This window comes from Nelumbo lutea, chromosome 3, assembly GCF_056320005.1.
Source record: "Nelumbo lutea isolate HS-2025 chromosome 3, American lotus-T2T, whole genome shotgun sequence".
In the NCBI taxonomy this organism is placed as follows: Eukaryota; Viridiplantae; Streptophyta; class Magnoliopsida; order Proteales; family Nelumbonaceae; genus Nelumbo; species Nelumbo lutea.
The window spans coordinates 68,560,472-68,583,483 of record NC_142686.1 but is presented as its reverse complement, the minus strand read 5'-3'; the positions used below and the strand labels follow the sequence as shown (position 1 = coordinate 68,583,483).

Sequence of the window (23,012 nt, the reverse complement as noted above, 5' to 3'; positions counted from 1 at the left end):
ACCTCACACCCGCCCTAATGACCTTGAAAAACCAAATTACGAACGGCCCGACAAGACATTAAGTCGGCGTGAGAGGTGACCTGCTTTCGCTAACTTGACCTGAGTTCAATTAGTGACCTGCTGACATGCTAGGCAACTTCCTCGTTCAGCTGGTTGTCATCTCTAACTTCCTCGAGATCATGACGCTATGCCGGAAGAGCCGGTTATCACCCCACTCACTTCGGACGCAACTAGATAGACACTACCCGCTTAAGCAGAGTCATTTCTGTGCATGAAACCACCTCCGAAACAAGCATACCAAAGATCTCGTACGCACTTCATGAGCCTCACGACAGCTTGCCTATATAAAGGCACCCCCTTCCTTAGAAAATGTATGCACGATTTAGCTCTCACAAGTTTTTTAGCTCTCTCAAAACTCTTCATTGAATTAAGCATCGGAGTGCCCACCCTGATTAAAGCAACCCAGACACTCCGATCTCTTTCTTTGCATCTTAGCTAGGCGACCTACTTAATTTGGCATCTGAGTTGTCTGCCGGCAAGGAGCACTAGATCATGCACCATCAGAAAGCATCAAAAGATCGTGGGCAGAATTCTTCAATTTCACTTAAATAACAATAACAAAAAAAATATCTAGGGGCCTGCTTATGAATGGAAAGGTGAACAAATTAACCTTCAAAGATATAATGGGAAAATTTAGGAAAAAAACCAATTGGCTAAAGCAAAATCTCCTTTCTTTTGGTGGAAAAGCTACTCTACTAAAAGCAATAGTAGGGAATATCCCTCAATTTACTTTTAACTGTAATGGATGCAAACATGAATTCCAAAGATTATGCTTTTTTTTTTTATCAAAAGCTCACTTGAATGCAAATTTAACTTCTTTTTTATTGATGTACTTTTACATCTTATTATCAATGTAAATATGCATTGATAATATTGCCAAAAACAGGCAAAAGTGAACCGGAGTGCAAATTTACCTTGAACCGAGATTTACACTCTATTTGCATCCTTTCCAAATGCAACATAAGTGACTCCTAGTTAAGCATGAAAGCAAGGTCTTTAAAACCAACCCGGACAATGAACGGGTCAGGTCTGGTTCTTGGGTCAAATGGTTCAACCATTCAAACTGAACATATGGCCCATTTTGACAAACAAAAAATAAAAAAAAAAAACGGTCAAAACCATCAAAGTTCAAACGGTTCAACTGCCCGAGTCAGCGATTTGCTGACCAAATCAATGTTTTTGACAAAAATCCGGTTTTGAAAAAAATCAGAACCGATCACCTTACCAGTTCCTGATTTTCTGGTCCAACCATCCGGTCGGGTCCAGTTTTAAAAACCATGCATGAAAGTTAATGATATAATTGATGTAATTAATGGATCGTGGAAGCTAGATGAGATAAGGGACTGGATTCCAAAGAGAATAAAAGAAGAGATCAAAGCAATCCTAATTCCTAGACATCATCAGCATGACAAATTATATTGGAAGCTTGACACCAAAGGCAATTAAAGGGAATACTCTGGATAGGGAAATTTTCAAATGTAGAAAAGAATAAGAAAATGCAGTATTCCCCAAAAATCAATTTCTTTATGTGACTAGTGCCAGAGGATAAACTTCGAACTAGTGCCAGAGGATAAATTATATTGGAAGCTTGACACCAAAGGCAATTAAAGGGAATACTCTGGATAGAGAAAGTGTTTTCTGTGGGGAAGAAGAATCACAGATCATGAGATTATATTATAAGAAAACGCCAATTCTCAAGACAAATTTGGTAGACGGTAGAAGAAGTAATCCAAGCCCCTACAGAAGAAGGGGAAAGAATCGTCTAATGGTGGAATCATCAAGAGGAGAAAATCCAAAAATCATGGCCCCACTATTGGAAAAAAATTTGTTTCCTCGTGTGGTTCATATGGAAAAACAGATGCAATGTAATTTTTCAAAACAAAAGGGGAGGGGCCGACCTAGATAATTTTCATATAGCAACAAAAGCGCTTTCAGAGTATCAAAGTGTAAAACAAAAAATTGGGTTAAATGAAATCCTCTCAAATATGTTTGTTTGGTTGTATTGCAAGAGATTCCCCATGCTGTGAATGAAATTTCCACCATAAATGCTTGGCAACAATAGAAGCTCGCAAGTTAGTGGCTCAAAGAGGCTTCAACAACATATGGATCAAGGGCGACTCAAAACTAGTCGTTGATTGCTTGCTCGAAAGTAGGGCTGCAAGTCGGGTCGGGTTAAGTCGGGTTGAGGCCAACCCTAATTTCTAAACCCCAACCCAACTTTTAATCCGATCAATCCAACCCTAATCCTAACCCTAACTAAATTCCTTCAATTTTAAATCTTAATCCTATGTTTCATTAGTACTTATTTGTTGACTTTTTTTATACACAATTCAGAAAAACAAGTGTTACAAATAACTATAGTTTATTATGAGTTATGGCTTACAATAAATCTTTCTTGGGTAGCAAACAACATAGAGGAGTTGAAGAATAAAATTTTCAAAAAAAACATAAAATAATATTGATGATGCGCAAACCGATTGGTCCTAGCTGTCGGTTACCTCACCTTTGATGAAATTGGAGGTGTCTGAAACAAAGAAGAAAATGAAGACTTCCGGGGAGGAATCTGGTTAGAACACTCCGAAGCTCAAGTTAGTGCTCCTGAGAAGGCAAGGGGAATGAGGGACTTCAAGACCAGAAAGCACAAGAATCACATACCTCCTTTGGGAGAAGGGGGCCTTTTATAATCACCCTGGTACACTCACTCTCATACCTCTGCCAGATCGGGCATCATCACCTCCACCAGATCGGGTGTCATCATCTCTACTAGATGCCAGTTTAGGTGTCATAACCTCTGCTAGTTGCTAGTTCGGGTGTCATAATCGCCATTGTCTTCCTTGTCAGAGTCGTCTCTGCCACGCCTGAGATGGCGGTGGCAGGTGGCCGTTGGAGGGCGGCTGTCATGTGTCAGACCCCTAATCAGTCAGGCGTGCTGCCTCCATGTATGGGCTTCCTGGGCATCAGGTACGGATGTTCAATCAGGCGACTTGGAGCTGAGGTGGTGCGCAAGGTGAAGTCTTGAGTTCGGATAGAAGTACGGCCCGAACTGCCCAGGTGGGTCAACTCGGGTTTTTGCCCTTTGTGCTCTCTGTAAGGCTCAGGACCTCCAAGGGAGAGCTCGGGTTCTTCCTTGGAGAGCTCAGGTCGTGGGTTCCTTTTTTTTGGGGGGGAGCTCGGGACTCCTTTTCTCGGAGCTCGGGATGTGGGTGGATTTGCCTCGTGACGCTTTGGCCTTGGTTTAGAGCTTCTCCAGTCTGACCTGCTTGTGTTTTTGTCTTGATCAAGGTCGGCTTGGTTCGACCAAGGGTCAATTCCCAGTTGCGTGCAGCTCACGCACGGACGCCAAACGATTTTAAATTTTTGAACGTCGAAAATGCGCGCTTAAACTGACTTCTCGGGGGGCGCGTAGACAGTTTTGCGGGGAGACATTGGATGGTTTTGATCTTGGCCATTGATGCGCGAGTACAGTGGCTATAAATAGTGGGGGGCCCCTGGTCAGTTTCATTCGCCATTCTTCAGCATTCGTTCCTTGAGCTCACGTACAAGGTTGTCAGCTCGCATCATTCTTCGTAGTCCGGTAGCTTTTCCCCGGTGACTCCTCAGCCTTCTTTTTTATTCAATGTCTAGCTCGGGTAGTTTAGATAGTTTTCTGGGTGGGTCAGATGCTGGTTCTACAAACCGAGCTACTACCCCTAACAGCATTAGTGAGTCCAAGGTGGGGCCCGAGGTAGAGCTCGAGTTCGAGCCCGTAGGCCGAAGTCGCCTCGGGTAGCTTGGCATCCACCTCCCATCGAGGTCATGTGCCAGATAAGTTTGGGCCTTCCATTATGATGCCCGAGAGACTTTGTCCCTTATCGCTCAGTATAACCTGCCCGGGGAGTATACTTATATTTTACCCTCGGGCGACTTTCCTTGGGAGCATGGTCCGGATGACATCGTGATATTCTAGGAGCAACTTGTTTCTGGAATGCACCTTCCTTTCCATCCCCTTGTTGTCGAGGTCAAGAATCACTTCGGCGTTACTGTCGATCAGCTTCACCCGAACTCCATTGGTAACCTTGTTAGGACCATCTCCCTTTGTTGTGAACACAGCCTTCCATTGGACCTGGAAATCTTTTCTGCAATTCTTATGCTCAAGAAGCAAGCGGGTCCCCTGCCCAAACGTAGGCGGTCCTACTACTTGTCTCCTCGTCCGAGGTTCAAGCTTTTGCACGATCTTCCGAATAATGTCCCGGCATGGAAGTGGGACTACTTCATGGTTCGAAGTGCTACGGGGTGGCCGTTTTCTACCGAATGGGGATTGGTCGTTCCTGATCCTAGTGTCACGTTAGATGAAGAAACGGTGAAGGGCCTCTAGGACTAGGCTCGGCTTGGACTCAAATGTTAAGTCTACCTGACGGAGGCCAAGCTTATCCAGGCTAGTCTGAGTTCGGGTAGGTTTCTTGCTCAGAGGCTTGCTTTTGTTTTGTTTTTTATTCTCGTCTTTTGATGCCGAGCTCTTTTTGCAAGTGTTATGGAGGTAGAGAAGACTCGAGGTGCGAGCTTGTTTGATGGTATGAGGAGGAGGAAGCGAGCTGCTAAGCGGGTCCGTATCGATCCTTCCCGATTTGCAGAGCCCGAGGCACCGAGAATGGAGCCTCCTAGGGAGCCCGAGGTGGTCCCTCCAATTTAGGAAGTGGTAGGGGTCCCCTATGTCGATACTGCTTATACCCGGGTTGTGCCTTCAGGCTCGGGAAGTCAGGATGGGGCTGGGAGCGTGCCGATGCCGAGCTACGCTCTCCGAAAAAGTAAGAAGGCTATTTGCCCTGAGGAGGTCGCGGTGTGGGCCGATATTCCTCCACAACACATAGGCACGCGTGCTGCTACTCACGCCATGGTGATAAGTCGAAGTAGTTTTTTTTTTTTGCTAGGCTGATTTGTTCTCGTTTTGGCAGGAGAACTCCTCTATCCACTCTCTAACAATCCAGGCAGAGAGGGGCTTGAAGCGAGCGCAAACTACCAAAAAGGCTTCCTGCACTGCGCGAGTCGAGCTAACGAGGTCTCGGAGGGACAACGAGGCCTTAGGATTGGTGGTGAAACACATGGCATACCTAAAGTTGGACCTAGAGCATCAGGTCGGGTACCTTCAGGATGATATCGGGGAGAAGACTGAGGTCTTCTCTCAGGCCATCGAGGAGGTGAAGGCGAAGGCCATTAACGATTACATCGCTTCGCCGCGCTTTGATAACATGATGGTGGGCTCGTACAGAAGGGGTTTCAAGTTGAGCCGATGAATGATAAGGAACACATACCCCGAGCTCAACATTAGTGACATAACCACTTCGCGCATCACTCCGAAAATGGCTGCTACAGCTAATGATGATGCGGATCCGAAGACGAAGCGGGACCTTCGGGTATTGTCGAAGTCCCTTCTGAAGGCGAGGAAGATGTACCTCCGGGACTGTGAGCACGTTGCTGTTGTGTTTTTGTTTTTTTTTAAATGAAGTGTAAGCAAGATTATTTTGCAATGAATAGTCCCCCCTTTTTTGGTTAAGTGCTGGGCAGTCATTTTCTCTTTTCGTCAAGCTGACTATGTTGCCGAACTGCTAGACTTAGGCCCCGAGGCGAGTTAACATAGTAAGGCTATACGCCCGATCTATTCTCCGCCCGAGTTAGTTAACATAGGCTTAGAATTGGGCCTTGGGCTATGCACCTCAGTATCCATACTCGTGCAACTTGCTTCATTGATGAGGTGCCGAGGTCATCTTTAGCTCGACATTCTAGCCCTTACGGTGCCAAGGTCCTTAGCTCGGCATTCCAGCCCTTACGGTGCCAAGGTCCTTGTTAGCTCAGCATTCTGGCCCTTAGGGTGTCGAGGTCCTTGTTAGCTTGGCATTCTGGCCCTTAGGCTCTGGTAGTGGCTCATGGTCTGCTTAGTTTGATAATTTATAGGTAATATCGTCTTAAGTTGACGATGTTCCATGCCCGGGGTATCTGTTTACCCTCCAGGGTCTCGAGCTCGTATGCTCCCCCGAGTGCTCTCTTTACTCGATAGGGTCCTTCCCAGTTCGGCTCGAGTTTGCCAACGCCGGGCTCAGGTACCATGACCTTGCGGAGAACCAGGTCGCCGACGCGAAAGTTTCATCACATAACTCAGGCATTGTAGTACCGAGCTACCCTTTTCCGGTATGTCGCGGTCCTGATGTATGCGAGGTCCCTTACCTCGTCAAGTAGGTCGAGGTTGGTACGTAGCTCGTCGTTATTAGTATTGTCATTGTATGCTTCCAACCGAAGTGAGGGGATTTTGATTTCGGCTGGGATGACTGCCTTCGTGCCATAGGTGAGGCTGAAGGGAGTTTATTCGGTGGCGGTCTTCTTTGTAGTTCGGTATGCCCATAGGATGCTAGGCAGCTCGTTTGCCCATAATCCTTTAGCTCGGTCTAGTATGGCTTTTAGTCTACGAAGGATAGCTCTATTCATGACTTATGCCTGACCGTTTGCTTGTGGGTGCGCAACCGACGTGAAGTTTTGTCGGATCCCCATGTCTTGGCACCACCCTTGGAATTTGATGTCCTCGAACTGCTTGCCATTGTCAGGGATCAGCACCCGAGGTAGGCCAAAGCGGCACACTATGTTCTTCCAGAAGAAGTTCTGGACGTTTCGAGCTGTGATGGTTACGAGAGTTTCAGCTTCAACCCACTTGGTGAAGTAGTCTACTGCCACTACTAGGAACTTCCTTCCTCCTGTTGCTGGCGGAAATGGCCCGAGTAGGTCGATACCCCATTGTGCAAAGGGCCATGGGCTGTTGAGGTACTTGAGGTTGGTGGCGGGCCGATGGTGAATATTGGCATGCTTTTGACACTTCTCGCACTTCCTGACAAGCCCGACGGCGCCTGCTTTCATTGTTGGCCAATATTACCCCTGTCGTAGTGCTTTCTGGGCGATGACCCTGCCCCCCAGGTGTCCGCCATATAGGCCTTCATGAATGTCGTGGAGTACGAGTTCGGCCTCGGGAAGCCACAAGCAACGTAGGTAGGGGAGCGTGTAGGATCTTCGGTACAGCCGTCCGTCTATCATGACATACATGGCTGCCTGGCGCTCTACCCTCCTGGCGGCGTTGCAGTCTACGGGGAGGGTTCCGTGAAGCGGGAAGCTCGCGAGTGGATCAATCCAACTCGGTTTTGCTTGGGCGGCAGGAGCGACCTCCTCTGCCCCCCAGAGAATGCTAGGTCGAGCTAAGTCCTCTATGTACACAAGTCTTATGGTGTTGTCACTGGTGCTGGCTAGTCAGGACAGGGCGTTGGCCTCAGCGTTATCCGACCTTGGGATTTTCTTGATGAAGTGTGACTGGAAGCTAAGCAGAGCCTCTTTTACCTTTGCTAAGTAAGCAATCATAGTTGGCTCGCAGGCTTCATATTCCCCTGTAACTTGGTTGACCACGAGCTAGGAATCGCTATGTGTTTTGCCTTTACCTCTTGCGCCAGGGCTAGCCCGACTATCAACACTTCGTATTCTGCCTCATTGTTGGATGTTGTGAACTCAAAGCGTAGCGCGTAGTCCAGCTTTGTGCCATTCGGACCATGGAGAACTACACTGGCTCCGCTGCCCTGCTAATTTGAGGAGCCATCTATGTTGAGGATTCAGGGTTCTTCATCATAGTTTGCGCTTGGCCTAACTAGGAGAGATACCGAACTGGGAGCGACCTCACGGGGCTCGGACTCAACCAGCCTGGGAGCACCGAGCTCACCCGAACTGGGAACCTCGTGCTCAACCGGGCTGAGGACCTCGGAGCTGAATGTGCATTCTGCAACAAAATCCGCCAAGGCTTGGGCTTTGATAGCGGTTCGTGGCTTGTACTGGAGGTCGTACTCACTGAGTTTGATGGTCCACTTCGTCAATCGATCAGAGACCTCAGTCCTGAGTAATACTTGCCTCAAGGTTTTGTCGGTGAGGACGATGATGGTATGGGCTTGGAAATACGAGCGGAGTTTGCGGGCCACAATGACCAGCGCATAGGCTAGCTTTTCTATTTCCGGATATCTTGTTTCTACTCCCTGCAATATTTTACTAAAATAGTAGATGGGTCGTTGGACCCGATCTGCTTCTTTAACCAATACCGAACTGACCACTTCGTCGCTTGCCGAGAGGTACAGTTCTAAAACACCGCCCTCTTCAGATTGGGTCAACATTGGGATATTGGCAAGGTATTTTTTTGAGTTCATCAAATGCGAGCTAGCATTTCGGGTTCCACTCGAACCCTTTGCCTTTTATTGCCTTAAAGAAGGATAGGCAACGGTCTACTCACTTAGACATGAAACGACTCAGAGCAGCTATTCTACCATTTAGCTCCTGAATCTCTTTCACTTTTCAGGGTGGTCTCATATCTAGGATGGCTTTTATTTTGTCCAGGTTGGCCTCAATACTTCGCCGGTTGACGATGTACCCTAGGAATTTACCCGAGGTGACACCGAAGACACACTTGTTTGGGTTTAGTTTCATGTTAAATTGATGCAGAATTTGAAAGACAGAATGCAAGTCTTGTATTAATTCATGCGAAAATTGTGTCTTGATGACCATGTCGTCTACAAAACATTCTATCTTTGTGCCAATTAAGGGTTGAAACAGCTTATTCACAAGCCTTTGAAAGGTTGCCCCAGCATTTTTCAGTCCGAAGGGCATAACTTTGTAGCAGTACAGGCCGAACTCGGTTATGAAGGCGGTTTTCTCCTCGTCGGCCGGGTTCATCCTGATTTTTTTGTAACCTGAGTAGGCATCCAGGAAGCTTAGCAACTCGTGTCCCGAGGTCGCGTCCACTAGGTGGTCGATCCTGGGGAGGGGGAAGCAATCTTTTGGGCAAACTCGATTCAGGTTAGTGTAGTCGACGCACATGCGCCACTTGTCGTTTGCCTTTTTTAACAGAATAGGGTTGGCCACCCAACTCGGGTAATGAACTTCCCTTATAAAGTCTGCTACGAGAAGCTTCTCGACCTCCTCATCGACCGTCCTCCAGCGCTCTGGGAATAAGTTGCATTTCTCCTGTCTAATAGGTCTAACTACAGGGTCAGATTGAGCTTGTGAGTTATGAGCTTAGGGTCTATGCCAGGCATTTCTGTCGCGGACCAAGCAAAAGCATCTAAGTTATTGAGTAAGAAGTGTACCAGTTCGGACCGCGAGGGTTCTTCCAGGGATGCTCCGAACTGAAGCAATCTGGAGGGGTCTTCTGCCGATACAGAGATGGGAACAGTTTCCTCTGTTGGTGCAGCTCGCTCCTCGTTATGTTCCACAGGTCGTTCTAGTTTGAGGTCGCCAGTTACCTTGGCTTTTCCCTTGAGGGCGGCGACGTAGCACTTACGAGACTCGAGTTGGTCACCGTGCACTATCCTAATGCCAAAGTCTGTTGGGAGCTTCATGGCCAAATAGTAAGTAAACACCACAACCTTTAAAGCATGGGTGATTGGCCGACCTACTATGGCGTTGTAAGGGGAGGGGTTCGCGACCACCAAAAAATCATGATTGAGTCTTACCATACTAGGCCACGTGCCAACTTCCACGGGTACTGTGACCTTTCCCTGGGGTCTGACCTCTTTTCCGTTGAAGCCGACCAGTGGGGTGTTCGTGGGTTTCAAGTCATTCTCTCAGAACTAGAGTTTGTCGAAGGCTGCTTTAAAAAGTGTCTGCCGAACTGCCAAAGTCAATGAGTACGCGCCGGACTTTGAAGTTGTTGATCTTTACCTTTATGACAAGTGCATCGTCATGGGGGTAGTGGACCCCGCATGCATCGTCTTCGGTGAAGAATATGGGGTCTTCCATCCTAGGCCACTTCGGGGGATTTTGTTCTTCTCTGGCGGCCTCCCGGGTTGATGCCCGAGCTGCTGCCGAGGTGCATCCTGCTACGATTGGTCCTCCAACGATCACATGGATTGTTCCCCGAACCGGTCTTTCTTTCGGGGGCTACTTCTATAGTTTAGCTAGCCAGTTGTTGGACTCGAGAGCATCTCTGTTGTGCTCTCCCTGCTGACCTGTTTTATTACTATTATTATTATTATTTTGCTGTACAAAATTCCTTAGGTACCCGCGATGGATAAGTTCTTCTATCTCGTCGCAGAGATTATTACAATGTTTGGTGCTATGACCGTGATCTCTATGGAAACTGTAGTACAAGTTTTTATTCCTCTCATTCGGGTTTCCCTTCAAACAAGGTGGCCACTTCACGTACAGGGGCATCTTTGATCATCATTAAGATCTCAGCCCGCTTCGCGTTCAAGGGTGTGTAGTCCGTCCGACCTGATAAGGGAGCTTGGAACGGCTGGCTTGGCTTTGTCCCCCGAGGTGGGTCTTTCCTTCTCCTGTCATCTGGGTTGGAGCGTTCGCCTTCCCTCTTCCTTTTTTCGATCCCGCTTCCAATCCTTTGATTGATCTCCTCCTCTATTCTTATGAATTTGTCCGCGAGCTTGAGGAATTCAGCTACGGTCGCGGGTTGGTTGACTACCAAGTGTCACTTAAACTCCTTGTGTGTCACGCCCCTCTTGGCTGTCGCGAGCTGTACCGCGGGGTCTAGGTGTGGTATCTGCAAGCACGCGTCATTGAACCATTTGACATAGCTCGGGATGGACTTTTCTTCTCTCTGGACTATCTCGGTTTAGGGACACCACTTGCTGGTAACGAAGTGCACGGTGAAGACTTGCACGAACTGGGTCCAGCTTCTTATCGACCCAAGGGCCAGGTTCCTATACCAGGTGCAGGCCACTCCCCCGAAAGTGGTAGTGAAGGCCACACACATGCAGGACTCGCTGGCCCTCGCCAGGTGCATTTGGGACTGGAAAGCATCGATGTGGTCATTGGGCACAAAGGACCCATCATACTTGACTAGGGGAGGGAGTTTGAAATCTTTGGACATGGGAACTGCAAGGAGTTCTGATGACAGGGGGAAGGAACTGAAAGAATAGGGGCAACTTTCATCTCGTCTGAGCTTGTTTCTTCTTTACCTCGGAGCTCGAGCAGGATGCGGGTGGTAGTTCGGCGACTTCGCTGCTGCTTAGAAGGCCTAGTATTGGCGCTACTTGCCTCGGTATTGCCGAGCTCGATCGGCCCGGACTGTTGGTAGTCCGCGGCCAGGACGCCGAATTGGTTCTCTACGAGCGGGAGCTCGAACTTAGAATGCTGAGGTGCTGATTTAATCGGCAAGGAGGTTCCTGATCCACCGACGAGTTGCGAGGCGGGGATAATTAGTCTTTCCCTCCTACTCGGGGATGAGGCTTGGCTTCTGGAGGGGTTCTGAAGTTGGGAGGCTTCCCCTTGGTAAAGGCGCCCGCCCTGAGGTGAGGGCTTGACCGGCTTTGGAGCAGGGTGCCGAGGTGGGAGTTGTGGTTGGTTCAGAGGTAGTTGGTGGAACTACTATTGATAGTGACACTGAGAAATGTGGTGCAGTACTTGTTGTTGATGGAGTTGATGTTGCTGGAACTGTTGCATTTGGGCTTGCATTGCCCGCATGCACTGCATCAAGTCATCAAGCTGGTTCTGGCTGGTCGCTAGAGGGACAGCGATTGGTTCGGCGAAAGTTGTCTCGATAGGGGGGAAGAGGAACATTCACAGGTGCCACCGCACTCGGTGCATTGAGGCTAAGGATTCCGTCCATCAAGAGGGGGACAGTGAACTGCCTGATACATATAGTGGTGGGCTGAGGGTGTTCCCCTACAACATTCAAGTCGGCGTTGTGCCTGTTGCTACTAGAGGAAGCCATGGAAGCTAAGGTTTCTTTGTGTGAGAGAGAGAGAGGGTTAAAGGTCAGGGGAGGCTTTTTGAAGTCTTCCCACAGACGACACCAAATGATGATGCGCAATCCGGTCGATCCTAGCTGCTGGTTACCTCGCCTTTGACGAAATTGGAGGTGCCTAAAACAATGAAGAAAATGGAGACTTGCGGGGAGGAACCCAGTTGGAACACTCCGAAGCTCAAGTTAGTGCTCTTGAGAAGGGGCAAGGGGAATGAGAGACTTCAAGACCAGAAAGCACAAGAATCACATACCTCCTTCTTTGGGGGAAGGGGGTCTTTTATAATCACCCTGGTACACTCACTCCCATACCTCTGCCAGATCGGGCATCATCACCTCCGCCAGATCGGGAGTCATCATCTCTGCCAAACGCCAGTTCGGGTGTCATAACCTCTGCCAATTGCCAGTTCGGGTGTTATAACCGCCACTGTCTTCCTTGTCAGGGCTGTCTCTACCATGCCTGAGATGGCGGTGGCAGGTGGCCGTCGGAGGGCGGCTATCATGTGTCGGACCCCTAATCAGTCAGGCGCGCCACCTCCGTGTACAAGCTTCCTGGGAGTCAGGTACGGTTGTTCAGTCAGGCGACTTGGAGCCGAAGTGGTGTGCAAGGTGAAGTCTTGAGTTCGGATAGAAGTATGGCCCGAACTGCCCCAGGGTGGGTCAGCTCGGGTTTTTTCCCTTTGCGCTCCTTGTAAGGCTCAGGACCTCCAAGGGAGAGCTCAGGTTCTTCCTTGGGAAGCTCGGGTCGTGGGTACCTTTTTTTTTTTTTGGGGGGGGGGGGGGGGACTCCTTTTCTCGGAGCTCGGATTGTGGCCCCGCTGCCATGCCAAGCTGGCGGTTCTGCCAGGTCACTCTCAGTTTCTTCCATGTGTCGCGTGGCCAAGGGGTCGGGCCAAATCTCCCTCCATCAAATATTATTAAGGTTTTAGCCTTTCTGATTAGGATTAAGTGAAGTGATTATCTTAAAAGAAATACATGATACTATGTGGTGGGGGCTATACAAATATCATGCATCTAAACAAATCAATGTATGTTATATATTACATATAACACATATTTATATGTGGCATGTACTATAGAGTTGGGTTCGGGTTGGGTCGGACTGGGTTAGGGTTTAGTCAACCCTAACCCAACCCGAAGTAAAGTCGGGTTCATGAATTTCAACCCTAACCCTAACCCGACCCAACCCAACCCAATTTTTTCGGGTTAGGTTAGGGTTGGGTTCGGGCCAACCCGGCCCAAGTTGCAACCTTACTTGGAAGGATCATCCCCTGTGAGATGCTCACCCCTAGTCCAAAAATATAGAGATCAAAGAAAGCAATCACTTACATAATGCGTACTCGCACATGCACAATTTTGAGATAGAAATCAAATTTCTTCTTAAATTTGGTATGAAAAGACAATCTTTCAGTACAATAATTCCTTCTTTGAAAATTAATTCTACAGTTCCTATGGTTGTAGCAGCAACTGTTGCAGAAGTCCCCAAGTAGAGCGTCACTTCTCCGTCACTCACTCTTTTGCTTATCCTGAACCCCTGTAGTGTGTTACACGCATGAGTTGAAGCCCCGGAGTCAAATCACCAGGAAGCAAAAGTTACAAACAAATTAGTTTCTATGACAAAGGATTCGAAATTAACTTATTTCTTAGTCTCCATGTACCGAGGATAGTTTCTCTTCCAGTGGTCGGCCTGCTTGCAAAAGTGACAAGCATCTGATGCTTTGTCCTTCCTCTGCCTTTCGGTCTTGCTAACCTTCCTCTGAGGCTTCCTCTTTGTCTTTCTCTTCTTCTTGCTCAATTTGCTAGTTTCAACAAGCATGGCAATAGGTTCATCCTTCTTTATCAGTTCCTCGGTCCTCTACAACATATTGTTGAGTTCCTGGATGCTAACATTTAGCTTGTTCATGTTGTAGTTCATGATGAACTGATTGAAGGAATGAGGCAAAGAAATTTAGGATGGCATCCACCTTGGTGACATGATCAAGCCTGGATCCAAGAGCCTCAAGTTCATTGATGTATCCCATCATCTTATGACAATGAAAATGAACTTGCTGGTTCTTGGACATCTACGCGGTCATGAACTGTTTTAAGACTTTCTAACGTGTAGAATGATTATGCTCCTCATACATCATCCTCAAACTATCCAAGATATCCTTGGACAATTCGATCTAATCGAACTGTTGCTGTATCGGATTATCTAAGGAGGCTATGATGTAGCAGCGGGCAAGGGAATTTTTCTCTTCCCATTCTTGATAGTCCCTCCTATGGGCCTCAGAAGCCCTATCACCCGAACGTTCTGGAGTAGGGTTTTTAACTACATTGTCCAATTTCTCGGACGTCACGACCAACATAAGGTTACGATACTAGTCAGCGTAGTTTGGGCCCTTAAGTTTGTTGTCGTCCAACAATTTAGCGAATTATCCGTTTGCCATTTCTGATAAAGGGCAAAACAAATATTAGTCCACAACCTTATTTGATTCATGTTATCTACATAGATATGACTTTTAATCTATGTTCCATTTCCATTTATTCATTTATGAGATTTACCTTCTATCTCAATGACGGAGACTGCGAATTATGTCTCTAAAAATGTGGAAAATCGCATAGGGTGCATGGAGCCAACAGTTTCAACTGCATAACCCCACCACCTTTCTATGAAGGATCATATCCACTCATCTTATGAGCTTTCCCTTTGGCCTTTGTCAGACAATGTTCATTGCCATTTTAGGTTAAACCTTTCTGTCCAGTGAGTGCTCACCCATCATATTCGTGAACTCCAATGTACCGTGAGAGAGTCTTCCATTTTAGGATAGGCCCCTCCCACATCAGTCTATAACACCCCTATCATCTTATGAAACAATCCAACAGATCCAGCAGCAAATGGATAGCCCAATTTTATGGGGCGTTTCCTCATTACTGAAGGACCCATCTTCATGTTAATGATAGAAGGCCTTTAGAGAGTTCATCATATGAATCTCCCTATCACATGCACTCATATTTCAGGAGGGAATGAGATATTACGCCCTAGTTTAATTTAGGTCAAACCAAGTGGCTCCCACTAACTTTCATAAAGCCAGACTTAGATGGGCCCTAAACGGCTAGGGTTCCACATGGTTCCTCTTGGGGAGGAAGCTGGAGTAGGGCCCATCACAAAGGGAGATCATCTAATGATCTTAAGGACACCACGGCAATGATGTGCATTCAGCCATGGTGTGCACAAGAGCCACTATCGAATCAGCATGGGCCAAGTACTTATGGCCCATGAGCGTTGCACATCACACATCCATACATCACATGCAAGAAAATCATAATTGATCCAATCAATTAAATAATTTTAAAACCCATTATTAAAGCCCATAAAAATTCATAATATTACTGATTAATATTACCTAGGGAGATTCATCTTGCAATTGGCCCATGAAGCAGTTTTAACATATTAAAATTGGGTTTTACAGGTGTGGGCTGAATTACATCTTGCAATTAACCATCAACTCTTGGACCCATGAGTAAAAAATTAGGGCTGAGAATAGCCCCCATTGAACCACAGACTCGGTCCAACTAGTTTGGTCCAATCTGGTTCAAATGGGTATAGGGTTTGATTTTTAATTCAAGAACATGATATGAAATTAAATTACTAATACAAGACAATCAAGAATCAGTAGGAGGGCTGTTTGTAGGACTTCTACCCTGCAAAACAAAAGATAGATCGCAGCATGTAGTTTCCAAAACTGCAAATCACAGATGATCGAACCCTAATCTACAAAATTCTCCTCCTTGCGCTTTCTGCTTCAACTTTGAATGAAATAAAATAGAAAACCTAATTTCTATTAATATTACATCAAAATCGAATTCCTATACATTCCGTCTAAAATTAAAAAAATTAATTACAGATCAAGAATGAAAAACAGCAACAGGTGCGCAGATTTCTTGTGCCATTAAAGATTTCGGTCTCCACCGTACGAACAACCGAAAAATCAAGAAAAATATGTAGAACAATTCTAAATATAATTCAGATTTATAAATATTTAATTTCAGATCAATCGCTCAAAATCTAGGAATAAATTTCCTAGAAAACGCTAATCTACGCAAATCAGGTAGAACGCCTTCTACCCATTTGTGCAGACCCAGATCTGGTTAATTTTGGTTCAAGATTTGAATCTGGTTCTAATACCACTAAAGGGATGAGAGATCCATCATATGGATGGCCCGAACCCTATAGGAAGGTTGGGCGAATTTTCAAAAATTTCTATTTCTCCCATGTGGGAATCACATTCCCTATTTTAGAAAACTACATTTTCAATGATCAATCTTGAACCTAAACCAGACCTGATCTGAAACCAAAAGGGAGTGGAGGGATATACCTGATACGAAGTAATAATAATCTCCAATGAATAGGGACTGAAATCAGTTATTCCGATTCCAACTATTTGGTTGAGTGGAATCAGAATCCAATTTCCATTCCTGCTAGAATGGCATTCCCTCATTTGAGAGAACGGTCATTCCCTGCCCCTTAAAAATGAAATCCTATTTCTGTTGATTCCAATTATCATTCTCATTCCTGTCTGAACCAAACAGACTGAGAATAGACTATTCCAATTTTGATTCCAGAGGATTTCGATTTGATTCCAATTCCAATTACAATTACAAATCAAACGGACAATTACGATTTTGATTCCGGAGGATTTCGATTTGATTCCAATTCCAATTCCTGTCTGAACCAAACAGACTTTGCTTCGTTAGGTTGTCTATCTTCCCATTTGTATTTAGAAGAAAAAAAACAAAAACAAAAACAAACAAAACTGGTATATATCGCTAAATATGTGAAATTATGATGTCTAAACAGGAAAAATAAGAAGAGGAGGTTGGATTTTACAAAATTCCAATTCTATATTTCTATTCACGCCTAAGAGAAATGGAGGATTCCCCAGACACTAATAAAGCCCGGCCCATCTCTCCAAAGACTAGCCCACTATAAAACAAATTATAACCCCCCCCCCCAGGCCTCCCCCGGCCCCCCGTACAGACAAATATCATTTTTTTTCTGTAAAACAAGAAACTCATGAATAAAAAATATGACAATGGTGATGATAACATTATTGATGTAATTGAAAGAAAACCACGTTGAAACCAAACTCCCTTCTCCCTTGGTCATTCTCAGATCTTCGGATCCTCTTTCCCAGGAATGAACCTGGGTAGAGTCAACAGTGTATGACTGTATTCACCCGCGCGACACATTCAAGAGAGCAGACCAATCATCTCTTATGGACCCCGTTTCCTGCTTTGATGCTTCCTCGTCATCTCGTGGTAAGATCTCGGGGCAAGTTGGCACTGTGCCCGATCAGTACAGTAAAATTGGGATCAATGGCTCTTGGTTCTCACTTCTATTATCAGATCGATCCAATGAAATCGGCTGCCCTTTGGGCTTGGAATTGGAGGTGCATGAACTACTAGAGTCATTGTTAAGGAAGAGGCAGACAACTGCACAGTCATCGATTTTGGAGTTTGGGTATTTAAATCTCCAGGTTCGAACTGCTGACTCGACCAGAGCCCGAGCTGCTGAGGACCGCACTGGCGCAGAAGCCACAATATCTACCACTTGTTTGTTTGAGAGCACGTCCCAAACCTGTCAAAAGAAACAGACCAAGCAAATTATGTTTGAAGTGTGATCAATCCTCTCAAACCTAATTGTTCTAGAGCAGATGCACATGCAGGCTCAACAGTGATTAGACTTGGATACTTCTGGTTAAATGATTGATTTGGTACCAGTAGAACAAGCAAGTAAACTCATGCAATACATGGCGTTAAACGAAAGATTGGTTAGGTTTGGGTTGGCAAATTTGTGTTTTGAACTTTTGATATCAACTTGGGTCTAGGCTAGGGTCCATATTTAGGATTGTCTTGTGTTGGCCTTTAACCTAACTCAATCCAAATGGGGTTTAGAGTTAGGAACATTGACTATTGGGGAGAGAGAGAGAGAGAGAGAGAGAGAGAGAGAGAGATTTAAGAACGATCATATTTGAGAGAGTAATTAATATCTGATTCATTTTTTGTACTTATGCCCAAAAAATAAAATATCAGCCAATTGCAATAGGTAAATACAATTTTAACCATTAGCTTAGCTGACCTTTCCTTAAATAGTCAAAGGTGGTCCTTTTCCAAGAAGTTGCAAGTAATTCAGTATATCTTACCCCATCTGTTGCAAGAACTATAAACTCATCCTTCTCGGTGAGGCGTCGATAAGAAATCTCAGGTAGAGAGATCAGACCAAAATCCTTCAAGCAGAAATCCCCAAAAGCCCGGGCCATTGCCAACCCTGGGGAGTCATTGTTTGGAAGCCAAACTCGAACAACCTCAGGCTCATCCTGAAGGGCAAAGACCCGCCCTTTGCATTGCTGGATCCTCTCTGCTTCCCCTTAAAAAATGAAACAGAATAGTTTAAGTACTTTTTTATCATAAGTTTAAAGACTATTTTCTCTGTTTTCTTCTCAATTTCTTCCCCTCAATTTCATTACATGGATCTAGTGAACTTTTTAGCAACATAACAAGAATATCAACAAAAACATCACAAGCGTAATGGCTGGAATTCTTACATTTACGAAAGCCTAATTTATCAAACACCTCTATACGTTTTATTGAGATGTTATTCTCATAATTTAAACTTACAAAAGCTTTATGAAAAACTTATCATTATTGCGAAGTATTGACATAAATGAGAAACAGTAACTTTTGAATTTAAGTTGAATTGATATATCAAATATCACCAGAAATGTCTCAACTTATCAGGTCTTGTTGGCTGACAGTTTTTTAGAAGGCCTATATAACAGTTAATAATGGAATCTTAACAGTCAAAGGCCTGGACTTTCAAGTTGTTACTAATTGACACCAGATAATATCATCCGTTGTTAACCAATACTTATAGATAAGATAGCCATTCCTGTAGTCCTTTTGCTTCTGATATATTTCAGATTAGTTTGTTAATAATTATTAAGTTTTCATCACAATATTTTAACAAAGCTTACTAAAAGTTTTTCGTTCCATTATAACAGTAAAGTCAAGGTGTCCTGTTGTTATAACCATAGTTTTTGTTATTTCAAGAAAAAGGGGTTTTTATGTGTTTGAGTTTGACATGAATACTTGTTTATGTACATGAGAGTGTTTTTCAGCCTTTTACCAAGAATGAAACAGGATTTGGAGAATAGTTTGTGAAGATTTAATGAGAAATTCCCATAATTCCCCAAAATGGTACTGCAATTTAGAAGTTATAAAGGGATGAGAATGAATTTTCATATCTTTTCTCTTTGGAGAAATTTCATGTTATATAACAGTTACAGAAATTAGAGAAATGCAAGCCTCTTTCAGTTTCCAGAATGTCTACTTTAAATGTCCATATTATCTAAATGACTATACTCTTGACCTAATCTTCCATTTTGAATTGTCACTTAAGAGAGCAGTTAATAATTTGTTCAGAATGACAAGGAATTTGAAAGCAGAGATGATTTCACACAATGAAAAATACAACAGTGATGGTGTAACTGCAAAATTTAATGGTTGTGTTTTTTGTTTTTAGTAAATGCCTAATTCTTGAATCACCCTTAACCTGGCTAATAGAAAAACTTTGGGGGGATAACAAAACAGGTATAGTTTCAGATATATGTTAGAACTAAACTGCCTTCACAGAAGAAACATACTTGGAAGATTTGGTTTGAGATCGACAGTTAACTGAATTGCAATAAGAGAGTTGTCTTGATCTCTTGTACCCAGCACAGCTCTAGAATCTCCAACATTTCCAATAACAAGATCCTGACCCTATGAAAGACATCAAAGGCATTCAGGATACAATAAGAGCAATAACTGCAATCTATTGAAGTCATGTTTGTGATGCATATCACCTGCTTCACTAATGTGACAGCTGTTGTGCCACTGCAGAAACAATCAATATTTGGGTGCAATCTAAGTTCCTTGTCCATAACTTTGAAAGCCTTCAGGAATGATTCTTTCAATGTAAGAAAAATCTCTGGATGCTTCTTTTCTTCAAGATCCACAGAGATCCTAGATTTCTCTTCTTTATACATATATGACGTTTCTTCAGAGCTCATGCTTCCCATGACACTGCTGCTGATTTCTCTAGGCCCGTCTTCGCTTCGTATATTTACTTCCCAGTGGGCACTTAGCTTTAGAGGAAGAGAATCCCTAACTCTTCTTGCAACCATGTGACCATAGGGACCATGGCCATCAAAAACACCACAGAAAACAGTGTCTGTTCTTGAACCAAAATTCTGCACACAGGAAATCACATCCTTTATATTTAATATATAATTTTATATTTCGTAGGTACTATAATACCAAATTAAAGGGAAAAAAGTTGGATGGTTAAAACAGAAACAAAGTGGGATATTCTTCATATAAAGAAAATAAGGAAATATGGAACTAAAGGGCAGAAGAGTGCAATTTATTTCACTTCAAGATGCTTCCTATGACAGATTCAACTATTACAACATTCACAATAGTACTTACACTCACAAATCTATCCAGTTTCAAGTTTCAACTTTATAAGACTCGACATGATTTCTATCATGATATAAGGAGTGTTGAGATTAATTAATATCAAAACAAATATAATTTAGGCTGATTGCAACACATTATAATGGGTAAAAACCTCCATCTTTCCAAAAAAAAGCAAAACAGTGATCAAATTATCAAAAATAAATGTGATAAAAGAATATGACCATATTCTGAACAAATCCATCACTCTGAAAGCAGGAAAATAAATTATCTAACACCAAAGTCCAAACAAGGTCCAAGAAAAGAATGACAACATAAATACAGAAGATTTCCAAGAACCTCAAGAAAAACTTTTAAACAGTTAAATTGACTAAGAGAATCTAGCCACAGTATAATTAGATGAAACCCTTGCATCATAAGATGATGAAAATATCAGATATTTGAATCAGAAAGGTATATTGATATCTACCAAAAACAAAAACTTTAACACTCACTGAGAACAATATCTGGGAAGCACAAGAACACAAATCCCTCTTTAATGTGTTTCTATTCAAGAGGAGTATAAATCCAAACACACTGAAGAACCTAGAGTAGGCCATCTAAAATAGAAAAGTATTTCCTGTGGAATGATAGTACCCTACATGTTAAGATGGTAAGGTTCATACCTCCCATACGATCATGGCGTCCTGATTGACTCCTTTCTTGCCTTGTTGGGTAAAGAGAGAAGCCACATCGCTAGCACCACTAATGAACATTCTCCCAGGAATCCTATGCAGCTGTTCTTCCCTCCTCGAATCGAATGAAGAATTCCGCATCCCAGGCCTCTTCCGCAAGTTCTTCCTCTTCCCGGGGGTTGTCGGAGAGGAAGGGAGCGGGCCCCTCCCATCCACCGACAAGCAGGACCCCATCCTGAGGGTCCTGATTATATTCAGTAGGCACTCCAGACCAGCCAAACACCCACAGCCCCTATTTTCACCTGACGGATCCGTCAGAAACAAATCTGAATTCCCCTTTCTCCTTTGCGCTATTCACTCCTGATTAGGAACAGAGAAACAAACCTAGATGATTAACCCCTTCAATGTCTGCATCTAGTTGGTTCCTCAAAATGCAAAACCGCATTGAATCTGATCCTATCTTTAAGCCCTTTATCTCTGAGAAGAGAGGAAAAGTTTCTAGATATCATGAAAGACAGCCTTTTTGGAGAAGTGCCCCTCTAATTGCTTAAAGTGCAAAGCCTGAAATCCTTAGTTCCTTTTCTTTAGGTTTATCTTCCCAAAATTATTAGAAAGTAGAAAAATTATGGCTAAAAAGTAGATCCCCAGAAGACCAGAGAGACGATTCCAATTCAAGGATAAAGAAACTGTACCGCAAAAAAGAACTCCAATATCTATAATAACTCTCTTTTCCTTGCTCATTCAGTGATCGCAACCAGCAACGCCAACTGTTCTGTAAGAATGCATATAGAAGCCAATTGCAATTTCATTTTCGTTGATTTCTTTTTCGAAAGACAGGAGATTCAATAGCTTCTGCCAGAAAAAGAAAAAGGATCAAAACGGTAAAGAAAACGAAAAAACAGTGAACTTCCCGGATCTTCTAGCTTGCTTTCTTCCTTCACGAGGTCGAGCGCAAATTCAATCGGTAAAGAAACTAAAACGCTACCGAAGTTAACCAGAAATGCTACAATAATGGCAAATTTACAAAGAAAGAAGAAGGAATGCTCGAATTCCTCAGGAAGAAGCTACAGTTAACAAATAGAATTCTACCCGTCGCAACCAATCGAAATCAGTGGAACAATTCCTCCGAAAACAAATTAGTGGCGGATTTGCATGCAGCGATAGAGAAAGAATCGAATTCAACAAGTGCTCAATTAGAAAATCACGTCTTTTAAGAGTAACCACAACCCATTGAACTTCTCTTCTCTGCAAATCAACCACCACGCTATCGGTTTCAGCTCAAACACCAAAGAATCAAAGAGTCGAATGAATAGGCGCTCTCGTGGTATAAAATAACAGAAAATAATAATATAGAAGGCAAGGACATGATCAAACAGAGAAAAACCCTAGATATCTGAATGAAGATCAACGACGGAAAGAAGAAGCAGCAGCCATTGACGAAAAATCGGAAAGAAAACAAGAAAACTTCGCCTTCGAGTTTCCAATTCCAGTTCCGTGGCGCCTGTTTCTCCGTCTTTCTCTCTCTCTCTTATTATTTTTTATTTATTATTTAATTTTGTATTTTCCGTTTATTATTCATGTTATTTAATTCTAAAATCTTTATCCCAAAACCAATAACCGCAGACAGATCTGGCGCTTGAAGAGATACGTCGATTTGGCGGGACCGATCATCACCAACCCACATTTTGCTACGACACTGTCGTAGCCCGCGCTGAAATGATTAAATGAAAGCCTTTGGTTTGTTGATATGGTCTCACCTTGATTTGGATGAAACGATTTCTTAAGTCATGATTTTCTGTTTTAGCCCTAATCTACCATAGTATCCTAGCAAAATTAAACTCGATCCTAGTATGGTGAGAAAGAAAGGCTGTCTATTATTGACTGCCCGGGCTGTCAATACTCTTATCACACAGAGTTCGGGAAAAGCCCGTTCGAGCGGTCTTTAATGTCTTGAATTGAGAATATCCCCGTACTTTTGTGTTTTATTTTATGGGGAGGATACAAGTTGTAAAAGGCTGTTAGAACAGTGTTGA

The 23,012-nt window shown here is 44.0% G+C and overlaps 1 protein-coding gene across 3 annotated transcripts; it reads right to left on the bottom strand.

The window, feature by feature from the left end:
* Positions 1-16,589: 16,589 nt before the first annotated feature.
* On the bottom strand, positions 16,590-22,693 carry LOC148865432 (putative protein phosphatase 2C 33). Of its 3 annotated transcripts, none has more exons than XM_088974551.1 (6): positions 21,672-22,493; positions 20,971-21,339; positions 19,693-20,079; positions 19,492-19,609; positions 17,992-18,215; positions 16,590-17,426 (listed from the first exon to the last, which is right to left on the bottom strand). In XM_088974551.1, exons 2-6 carry the CDS (start codon positions 21,211-21,213, stop codon positions 17,142-17,144), a joined length of 1,257 nt encoding a protein of 418 aa, XP_088830677.1. In that variant the 5' UTR covers positions 21,214-21,339; positions 21,672-22,493; the 3' UTR covers positions 16,590-17,141. The 3 variants fall into 3 exon arrangements, with proteins under 3 accessions (XP_088830677.1, XP_088830676.1, XP_088830675.1); XM_088974550.1 differs by having other exon boundaries at positions 20,971-21,456; positions 21,672-22,453; XM_088974549.1 differs by having other exon boundaries at positions 20,971-22,693.
* Positions 22,694-23,012: the final 319 nt, after the last annotated feature.